At 43.2% G+C, this 11,515-nt stretch overlaps 1 protein-coding gene across 1 annotated transcript; it reads right to left on the reverse strand.

Moving 5' to 3' along the window:
* Positions 1-45: 45 nt before the first annotated feature.
* On the reverse strand, positions 46-10,777 carry VFPPC_16940 (LysM domain-containing protein; the record flags this gene model as incomplete). Its single annotated transcript, XM_018294692.2, has 17 exons — positions 46-239; positions 297-377; positions 5,583-6,838; positions 6,897-7,315; positions 7,407-7,519; positions 7,576-7,797; positions 7,869-8,040; positions 8,102-8,161; positions 8,230-8,345; positions 8,418-8,960; positions 9,019-9,087; positions 9,179-9,338; positions 9,420-9,533; positions 9,598-9,655; positions 9,725-9,843; positions 9,907-10,601; positions 10,696-10,777. The coding sequence occupies 17 exons, from the start codon at positions 10,775-10,777 to the stop codon at positions 46-48; spliced, it is 4,473 nt and encodes a 1,490-aa protein (XP_018136796.2).
* Positions 10,778-11,515: the final 738 nt, after the last annotated feature.

Below are 11,515 nucleotides of genomic sequence, written 5' to 3' on the forward strand. Positions count from 1 at the left end.
GAGTTACCCTGCGACTGCCCAAGGATGCATGGAATAACAGTCAGATCAGTGGTTGGAATGAGCTATATGCCACGTCTCTTCGTTATATTCTTCCATTAGCTCAGTAAAGTCCTTGCTAGCGGTGGCCCAACCAAGGAGTCCTCCAAAAAGCGCATAGCTCTCGATGTCCGAATCACCCTTCTCTCTGACGAAGTCGTCGAACCATCCAGCTACACGGTTGCCTCGCTTGCGAGATGTGGCTGTGGAAAGTCAGCTTGCCTTTGCGGGGGCTCAGTATTTGGTGGAATTTCACATACTGCAGGTCCATATGACCTTCTTAACTCCTGCTGCCTTAAATAGCGTATACAAGCTTGGAATAGACGGGTATACGCTCTGCGCTGGGAGGTTGTTGGTAGCATTTGTGTGGCCTGTCTGCTATTGTGAAATAAGGTGGTTGCCTCTGTAGACTATATGGACAAGAGGAACGTCGCCAAACTGCAATGCGATATGCTTTTAAATAAATTATATTAAATGCGACAGTCTTGGGTAACCTTGCCTATTCACGAGCACTTGCTGTTAGGCATTATCTGAGATAAAATGCGGCTAGAGACCCCGCGCAGGCAGCAGGACTTAACATCTAATCACTTATTAGTCTGTTGTTGGCAAAGTTGACCTAGAGTTCCATAGTGTGAGTGACAGAGGGCTAGCTAACCTTATCTTTTAGCCTTAAGTTCTTCCTAAGCTTTAATCTAGAAAGTAGGTAATTGTTTGTCTAGCGAGCCTAGAGGTGGTCCTAGGCAGAGGATTTAGCAACCGTAGGAATAGTTCCGCAAATAACTGGGAAATTGTGGACTAACATAGAAAGTTAAATTGTTGGTTACGTCACAATAAAGTACTAATAAAAATTGGCAGTCAGAAAGCGGCGGCCATATTATTTGAATTTAGAGCTTAAGAATACTGACGCGCTAAGTGTGCTGCTGTTGTTAGGTCGGGGTGGGATGCCCCTCTTTTTTGGTTCTATATTGTGCTAATCCAGGGACAGGCTTATTTCTGGGCAAAAAAAAGCACATTTTATTTTAAATAAATAGATTCTAAACCTAAAACCCTATTCTAGAACTTTCATAAACTTTTAAATGAGAGTTTAAATAAGACTTTATATTAGTGAACTTAAATATAGGCACGTTTTTCTTTTGTTATAAGCCTCTACTAATAGATACTTTTGAAGGTAGTATAAGCTTAGCTAGAGTGTAAAGCCGCAGATAGTTAAGAATAGACATCACTATAATTATTATCTAGTAAATGCCACAATATGAATTTTGCCCTTTACTGTACCACTTAAATATTTTAATAGAGAAAAAGCGTGTCTTTTATATATGCGACCTTTCTAAAGACAATATAACAGAAAGAAACAAACCGCCTAATTAATACTAGCGATCTAAACTAATATAGAGCATATTAAATAGCATTATAAGTATTAGGGATAAATTGCCTGTTTATATAGGCCTTAACGTGTCTCTATTTTTTGTTTAACTTAGAAGCTATTAGTTGCTTGGGTAAGTTCCTCTGCTCCCCTTAGGCTAACTTAACTAATAAATTGTTTTAATACTTGGTGAACTAGTTAAATGTTACTCTAGGACTAGCGCCTTTATGGGTAGTTTAGCCTTATGACATCAATAAGATTTAGCAATTAAAGGTATTTCTGATCTACTAAAGAGTGCATATTAGCAAAATAGTAAAATAATCTCTAAACAAGAAACATAAGAGCTTAAGGAATAGGCATTAACGGAAAACTTTAACTTAACAGCTATAATAGGGTTTTGCCTAACGTTAGGGCTGCCTTATACGCAGGCAGTACATGGTATATATATTAGTATTATATAGGTTAGGATTTTCTGGAATCACAAATGTGATTGTTCCCCTAAATAAATTCCCCTACATTTAAAGATTATGTATAGGCTAAAGTCTCTTCTAATACCTATTCTGCATAGGCATAAAACCTAGTTTTAATTTTATTTCCTAAATAATATTCTTGTTAGACTTACAGGAGTGCCTCTCCTAGATTTAGGAGTATAAAAGTAGATCTAGTTAATCATGCAATAAGTTATAATAACACATAGAGCAATTAACTATTTATACGCTATTGGGGTTATTATGCTAATAGCTTGTAGTCTAGCGCTATCTAATATATATTAGCTTTACCTTATTATCCTCTTAAGTATTATCCTTTTTTAGTCTTCCTGGAATATCCTCTTGGAAGACTATTATTTAGATGTACGCCTATTAAGTTGCACCTATTAAGCTGCCGTTGCTAGCCGCGTTTAGAAGATGGGCAGGCTAGTTAAAAACTATTAGGGTTGCCTTATCGTCCTTACTGCTGCCGCCTATCAAGTTAGCGCCGCTATTAAAGGGTTTTTTTGGCCTAAGATATTTTAGGACCTAGCAGCTCTATTGCACATTTTGTTTCTCTATTTGAGCCCACAAGAGCTGCTGCTCTTTCAGTGAAATATAGTGAGTAGTAGAACTAATATATGTCTACAGGCTTGCTTATTTATCCCTGGCCGGGCATATTTATAATAGTGCACAAAGTACAATCTTGCTTTTTTTGATAAGGCTAATTTTTGTTAAATAAGTATCTTTATTATATGCGGTTTTTGGCTCCCTGCTGGAGTAATCCATGGCTACCACTAAATTAATCTGTAACTAGAAAGGCTATTTATGGCGCTTATTTGCTATCTTTATTTGCTAAATTAAGCTATAGTCGATCTAAACTGTTTTTCTGTGCAAAATCTCCCTTATTACATCTGTGAGGCATAAAGGTTAATTTTGGCGCTTTTATAGGGGTGTTACAAGGAGCTAGTTCTAGCTCGCTGTTAGACAAGAATCGCTTTATATCCGTCAGCTAATCAACTTTAACACTTGAAAAGTTATTTGTGGCCACACTCCGCCACTTGGGTGCATCCTGTATTTGCACCCACAGACAACTATAGGGACGTTGTATTTATAGGCAATATTTTCGGTTTGCCGTAGTTATCCCTTTTGCACGACAAAGGAGCATTATTTATATGGGTATTAAGCAATATAATATCACCCTGCTCTATAATAAGCACAACAAAATAAAATACTAAGATAACGTAAATAAGAATTAGAAATAGTTTTTAGCGTTATTTAATATTATTGCGTTTTCTTAGAATCATAGTTTCCTTTAAAAGTCATCCGCCTATGCACCATAGTGTCTCTTAGAACACACTTTAGCGTATAAGACGTATGCAATTATTAGGATCTTTATGAGAAAGTAAACCGCCATTAAATGCTCTATATAGTGATTAATTTATATTTGCATGACTAAATTAATTATAGTCTACCATCTAGCAGTATGGCTAACCTAAAGCAAACCTCTATAAGTCCTGCTCACAATAGGATCAGACGTAAGGATAGAGCGTTATAAATATCTAACGTGTTTTTAGAGAGCTAGGTTAATAACTATGCTCTACTAGAGGTATTATAAATCAGAGAAAGCAGTAAGAGCTATAGGTAAGAAGAGGACTTACATGGCCTTATAATTCCACGAGTTTCCATTATAACGATTAGGAGACTTATATAACTCTAATTTAGCGTTTTGTCACGAGATTAAGTCTAGGCAGCTATCAGAGACACTAAGGATTATTATAAATCTTATATAATAGAATAATTTCCAAGTAATTAATTAGTTATTCTACGGATTCTTATCTCACATAAAGCAGGTCACAAGAGGCATGTGCATAATAGCCGCGTAGAGTCCGCGTAATTATTCTTAAGTTAAAAGAGAGCATAATAATACCGGTACGGTATCACCAATAGCAAGTATCTTAGGGAAACTCCGGGAGTTGCTCAGGTTAGCTTAGGTTGGCTTAGGCCGGCTCAGGGGCGTGCTCAGGTAACTCAGTAAGACTCAGGGACTGCTCAGGTTAAAGCAGCCACAACTCAGAAACTCCTTTGAGAAAGGAAACTGGGTCCGTCGTGATTCCGGTTTTATACTCATCTGTTATCAATGCCCTGAGATCGAATGCGCGACAATTTCACTGTGCAGACCCTGACACTTCGGCGCTTGTCCCCTGTACTATGAAAGCCCTTTACCAGCCTTATAATCCTATATCGCAATGCATTTTACTAGCGCTGACAGAATCAACCGTCGGCCACTAGAATTGACATCTTGTTGCTGCACAATATTAACTGGAGCTGTTTTGACATTCGTTCCCAGTGAGCAGATGCCCCTTGTTATTAAACCCTAGATACAGCTATCATTCCACAGGAGCTCAATCCAAGCCGCTACAGATAGCTGCAGAACCTTCTTCAGGAAAAGCACTTTGCTTCACTCTAGATGCCTTTTTAGTTCAAGCAGACATTCTGGGCCAATGGTATCTACGGCGTCCTCCTGTTCCCGGTGGCTACCGCACAAAATTCAGTGGGCGGTTTGCTTCTCTGTGTTCAGCAATCATTCTACTTGAAAAACATTTCGCCCAGTATTATTTTTCGAGCTTCTATTGCATGCAATAACATGTATAAGGGGATTATGCTATTAAAGTCTGTTTCTAGAGATGATGTGTCAAACGACAGTAGATTATTAACGTCGTTGTTCATTGATGCACACTCGAGAACAGAACTCTGCGTATGCAAATGATTTCCGAGACTGCACGTATTAGCTGTTTAATCAAGCAAATGCGGCTTATGTTGCATACTAGTTAACCTTGGGAAATGAATATTCTGTATCGATCTCATTTACCTCATTTCAGTTCGAGGCATGAGCTGCGGCGGCGGGCTTTCCTAACATCGGTATGGAGGTTGCCGTTCGTAAAGTACGAGCTTTTTGGGAGAGGCGGATGGTGACGACTTTACAAGTTAAGCATCATGGTTTATTTTGTGCTCGCTGCCAGCCATGGGGGTCTTAGTATATTCTCATAGTCTCGTCACGTGAAGGTGGAAGAATAGCCGTTGAGACCGCGATATAGCCCTGATTTGTCTTCACTTGTAGAAACAGGTCTTCCATGATGCCTAATGCGCCGCTGTAAATGATTTCGACAACCATTTTTTATGAGGATTGTATTTAATCAATATATATTACATTTCACATTTTATGTTGGTCCGTTAGAGCAGACTTAAATGTGGCACTCCACCTGTTATAAATTCTTCCTAAGATTTTCGACTTCTAAGATATGTCAAACCACTGCTACACAAGTCGAACCACTGCCACATAAATCGAACCACCGTCCATGCCTCAACTGCTTATCTGCAGTGGTGCAACGAATCCCTTCGCTGGAATCAAGTTCCATTTGGTAGGATCTGACGCCACTTTTTCGCGCAAAATGCGGAGGAGCATATTCCTAACGGGGAGAAACATTGGCATGGCCATTTTCATTTTCAATATACTTGTGTTTTCATAAGTTTGTGAAAGCGTGGTATTAGACTTCAAGGAAGCGGCCTTACCATGCTAAAGATCAAAGCTTGCCAGCAAAGCAAAAATAGGCTCTATATACTCTACTTCCATCCATGTCACTGTCCCGCTCCGAGGCGAAATGCTTCAATGTTTTATTTCTCAGCTACTTCACTACCAAGTTGTCATAGCTTACATGAAGCCTGCATCTTTCGCATGGCAGTTACATCCTTAAGAAACGTATGTGGTAATTGTTCAATTTTCTCTTGCTTAAGACCCCTCCATTCTGCTGATGCCGCTGTGAAAGCCCCCTTTAAGGTTCCTGCGGCAAAGATAATGCCTAGCATATTAGTGAGCGCATTTTTGGGATCCTGGAGGGTATCGTAGATGCTATACCCTATGTCGGCAAAGGTACCAGCAAGGTCGATGATAGTGCGTAGTGTTGCCAAGCCAATAGCGCTGGCGGCTTCGCCAACAAACGGGATAAAGAAGAAGACGGCTGTAACTATAGCCGCGATGCCTTCTTTGCGCTCTTGCTCAATCTTCTGGTTGGCAATTTTGACAATGCCCTCCATGTTCTGGACAGCGGCACTCAGGGATATGGCTGGCAGAGCGAGCGTGTTGGCAATATCACTCCAAGAGGCAAAGTGAAAGCCTGCCATTGTCATTTGCACCTCGTTCTCCGCTAGCAGCGCTTTTGTTTTGTCATAAGCGTTCTTGATGACACTCGAGGGATCCGTGAGATTGAAATTATCCTTTAGCTTCGGGTAGTTGCGCCAAAAGACATCAGTATTCTTCCGGCACTGCGCGAGGTCATTTCCGCTCTCGTCGTGCTGATTCCAGACGCAGCCATAGTTGTAATAGACATCGTAATCCGTAAACTCGATCCAATCTTGAGGAATGCCATACCTTTCCTCTAGATTCTTGTAGAACTTGGCCGAGTCATCGAGAACCCACTTATAGGGCCCCGGAAAATCTCCGACATGATCTGGACAGGGTACTACTTTGTCTTCGCCGTTGCTACATTTCGTGGACGATCCCTTGTTGGATCCGGAGCAGTCTAGATGAAAGCAGATAGGATCCATGTAGTTGCCCCCGCTATCACTACACTCGTTACAGCATTTTCTTTTCTGCGGCTTGGCGCAGTGCCAACCAATGGCCTTGTCTTCGAGCATATACCGTTTGATCTGATCAATAACTTGGGTCTGGACGATGTCATGATAGATGACAAATTTAGAGTGGTAATCGTCTTTAATGATACTGTCATACTTTGTTATGCTGCTAGTAAGATTCTTCTGAAAGGACTTAGACAGATACTGGCTGAGACACTCTGGCAGGATGGAATCATAAGCATCCTGAATCTGTTCGAGTGTATCGTACAGACCATTGCAGTTGGCGAGTGTCCCGTAGTCGTCATCATCATCCAAGTCATCGTCATCTTCACTTGAGCCCCTGAAAAAGCCAATTAGTAAAAATGTGGGAAAGAAACAATTCGCTACAATGTACGTACTCTCCAGTTGAGGCAAGAAGCCAAGCATTGACGACGGATGTAAATGGGTGCCCATTCGTGTTGGTGTTTGCTTTGGCCAGGACAGGCTTATCGTCCCCATGATTGACCATTTCTACAGTGCCGATGGTGTATAAGTTGTATATCCAGACTTGGCCGCTGTTCTTGATATTGACTGCTCGCTGCTGACAGTCTTGCGTATCCACGCATGGCTGAACGTATCGCTGGAACCAGTTATACAACCCGGCTCCGTAGACGCGAACATTGGTAGAGCTGATGATGGAGAGACCCCAAGCTGCTGCACAATGGAGGTTGGAAGCGTCGCAATCTTTGAAATTCGGGTCACCGGCAAATCCGGAAATATTTGTGAAGGGCTCAGGAGCTTGCGGATCCGGAAGGTAATATGGACTTTCAGTTTGAATCTGCAACTATTGTGAGCCATGTGAACACATATGCCATCCAGAAAAGGAAGCAAGGTTAAAAGTAGATCAAATGCAAGTGGTGGCCACGTACCATTGACATGACGACATTGTTTGCCCCGTATACCATATATTGGTAGAGGACAGCATGTTCCGACGACGTACCATACAGCCAGACCGGGCCTTCCGTACTTTCAACCAGGATTCCTACACCAAGGTAAGTAAAATCCATAAAAAGACGTAATTTTTACAGGTTTATATACCTCTCGCTACGTAGATGTCAATTTGTGTCTGGCTGGGACCACCATCCAGTTCGTGATCAGCAGTCCAAGCCCAAACATTTTCGAAGTATCCTGACGATTTGGTGGTCATATGCAGCATCAAAGATCCAGCCACGCAATTGCGGTTGACGGACCCGGTCAATTTCGGGCAATTTGAGGCTTCTAGTTGTGAGCCGGCTGCCCCCCCGATACGGAAATGGACATCTTGATGGGTGGTTAGGTCATGAACGATGGATAATGACAAGACCTCAAAAGAAGAAAAAAGGTTGACTCACCCCACATAGCCGCAGATCCTTGTTTATCTTGCGCAATGTTCCACTCCATTTGGATAACGCCAGCAGTTGGCCCTTGGACGGTCAAGAGCAAGTCTTGAATCTCCATAGAACCGGTCTCACCAAAGTTTCCAACGGCAACGAGGGGCAGCGGGTTAGATGCGTCTTGAAAAGACTAAATAATGATCAGCACTCTCCCAGATTCAATTGAACCGAATACGAAAGTTATGACTTACTTTTCCTTTGGCTACAATCTGAGCCCAACATTCGCCTACAATAACGGAGCCAGGAGGGAACTAGAGGAAAAGGGAGAAGATCTAAAGTTAGCTGGAGAATGCTTTGAAGAGACAACAAGAATACTTACATAGATTGAGTTGGTGATAATGTAGGATCCCATTGGGATATAAAGAGCTTGACCTTTCCCTGAGGCAACGAAAGCGGCCAGTGCCAACCCGAATGTGTCGTCAGTAACGCCGTCGCCTAAATACAGCTGGGTTAGATCGCTCTCTTTCGTGGGGGGTACATGTCCGATTCACTGTGGAAAAGATTCACCTTTAGCCGCAAATCGGGCACTGAGGAAATAATCCGCTGACTTGTGCTCGTACTGAGGCTTGGGACGGATAAAGTATCCATCCTTGGCTATTCCATCTGTCATCACAAGAGACGGCTCCCTCTTCGCCAGTTTGGATGCTTTGCCCCTGACAAAGGAACCCTCTTTGTGGTCATCATCATAGACTCTGCCAAGAATCCAGGATTCGATGGTTGAAGAGCCTCCCTCGAGCACGGTATTAGAAGAATCATGGATCACCATGGTCTTTACGCCGCTCATGATGATATTCTCCAGCGTTATGGAGAATTGTTCTGCGTCCGTTGCTCCCCGTTGCGTTTTAATGTTGATTCCCGAGTTGACTGTCTCAAAATGACTATCCAGGATCACCATAGATCCGCCCCTATAGTCGCCTTTCATGTTGAAACCAACGTCTGTGTTAAAGATGTACATATTCTTCCACGTCCATCCCCAATCCCAGAGGAGGTCAACAGCAGTACCGACATTAACAAACGCTAGAGAGTGAGATGTGAACTGTTGGTTTCCGCCTAAAGATACTCCGTTAGCTCAAACAATAAAAATATGTCTCAATACACGATCACTTACATCGAATACCAATTGTTATGTCTGAGAAGATGAGGTCGCCCATAAAACCTCCACTGCCATTCTCGGCGACTAGATGAGTAAAGAACGAGGATAAGTAAGGGGCTACAGTATCCCATTTTACAGAGGACGGTAAGCGGGGGAAGGAGAAAGCAAAACTTACATATACCAATGTGTTCCTTATTTCTGTCTGTAGAACCCCAGAACTGAACATTATAAATACTGGTTGCTTGCGCTACCTGCCAATGAAGTCCAGCAATGCTCTTCATCTTCGCCTTGCTAGTGTCGATAATCAAGTTGCGAATTTGACGAAAGAAATTATTCTATTTCATTTCCTATCAGCGATATCGTTTCCTTTTTCACTTTCCTGGAATAGGAGAAATGGGGAGGTAGTTCAAACCTACCTGGTTGATGTACCACTCGTCAGCGCCGCCGTTGCCGCCGGTGTATTCATCAGACGAAAGAACACCCAACCCAACAAAGTTTTCGTCTGCCAAGATGACAGGCAAATCATTGACCTGGAAGAGTTTTATTAAATACTTTCCTCTAAAATTAGACCAATAGGGCCGATCGACGACATACGTTACCAATGACCTGCGTATTGTAGTACATGGGGACGGTTTGGCGAATGCGGTAGGTACTGTTGGAATAATATTAGCATTATGCCTGCTGAAGCATATTGGCCTGAACAAGGCTTCTTGGTACATACCCAGATGGAAAATACACAATGGCAGGCTTGATGGTTGAAGAACCGCAGTTGGCACCGCATCTGGCGCCATCAGACATGGCCTTGTTGATGGCATCTGTGTCATCTGTCTTGCCATCGCCCTTTGCAAATTCATATCAGCACGGCGAGCATCTCAACAGGAAACGATTTCATAGAGGACATACTACTGCACCATAATCCTTGACATTTCTAAAAACTTTGTATCCGTCATTGGCAGAACCGCCAAAGGGAACTTTACCTTCGCGGGCAATGGTCTCCATCCACCAGGTCCTGCCTGAGCCTGGAGGTGTTCGCTTGGCCAAATATGATTCGTGTTCGCCGTTTTGCGCAAGCTTAGCAGCGACTTGAGGCGGTAAAACATACTTGGCATGGTCAATAACGGTGGCGTTGGCGGCTGTGGCATCCGCAACGATGGCAGCAGCAGCCGTCACTGTCTCGTTGATGTGTAGGGACGCATTGTCTAGGGCACGAGCTTTGTTGGTGCCAGCACCGTGACGATCATAGTAGGTATTGATGCGAGGGTTAGCAAAGCGCTCCTTATTTCGGACGTCGGCTTCTCGCTGAGCCTGTCGAACGATTTCGAATGCTCGTTCCAGGGTCGAGTTGGCGCCATGTACGCCGCTCGTGCTGTTGCTCACGATCTTGCCAAAACGCGCCTTACCAGGTAGAGGAACATTCGTTGGCTTGCTCACAGGTACAGTGACACGTGGCGGAGGAAGTGGAGGGTTAATAAGGTTATCTTTCATCTGCTGCGCAGTGGCATGGATTTGCAAGACTTGCTGCTGGCTGAGAGAAGGGTGATCAAGCTTCCATTGTTCAACAAACTTGTCAATGAGGGAAAACGTCCCCTCCTGGGCCACTGAGACATTATGTTAGTTGATATCGTTATTGTCCCCCCTTCTTAGGCATTTTGTTTCTTCTCTGTCTTATTATGGACGAGTTCTGGGACATACCTGCATTGGTACCCCGCGATGAAACATGTCCATTTACATCTGCGGATAGCAGCAATAGTAAAAATGGAGTCAAGATCCTCATGATCAATGTAAAGCCCCAGACGATATGACAAAACACAGAAAAGAAGAGAATAGCCTAGAAAAGAGTGTGGACGATGGCAAAGAGCGTGTGAGAAGGAAATGAGAGGTATTGATCCCCGACATGATAACCTGCAATGAAAGAAAGGGAAAATAGGAATAACAAAGAGAAATTCACCAAGAAGTGCGGAACCCATCAATTGAGTAAACTTTCCCGTAACCTAACATTGACGTATGGCAAATGATACATGGCACGAGCAAGCGGTCCGGCTTGCTCGATTCACGATGGAGTCAACACCCGTCGTTGGTGGACCAACATTGTCTCGAAATGGAAACAAAAATTGGGACTTTAAAGCAGCGACCTTAATTTCGGCCAGCACGGCACGGCACGGCAGGCATGGAGGGACGGACAAGGTTAACGTTCAATGCTCGGGGCAGCGGCGAGAGAGATTCGGCTGAGCTCCATCACAGGCTCCAAGTAATATTGAATGGAGTATTTCCTTGAGCTTGAGGAGATGTACTCTCCTCACTTGACCTCACCTGGGTCAGGTTACTCTGTTGGTTGTAAGCGACGACCCTTGTATTCTGTGGCCTTGCATCCTTGCATATTGTATTAAGCCAAGCCGGAAAGGCCCGTCTCCTTTCATTGGCGGAAAACATTAGCACGGACCAAAGGGTCCTTCCAAGGTTGCTTTGAAGGTTCCTTTGAAGGTTCAAAGTTCCTTTAAAGATTCCTTTGACT

The sequence above is a fragment of the Pochonia chlamydosporia genome, assembly GCF_001653235.2.
Source record: "Pochonia chlamydosporia 170 chromosome Unknown PCv3seq00014, whole genome shotgun sequence".
NCBI lineage: Eukaryota > Fungi > Ascomycota > Sordariomycetes > Hypocreales > Clavicipitaceae > Pochonia > Pochonia chlamydosporia.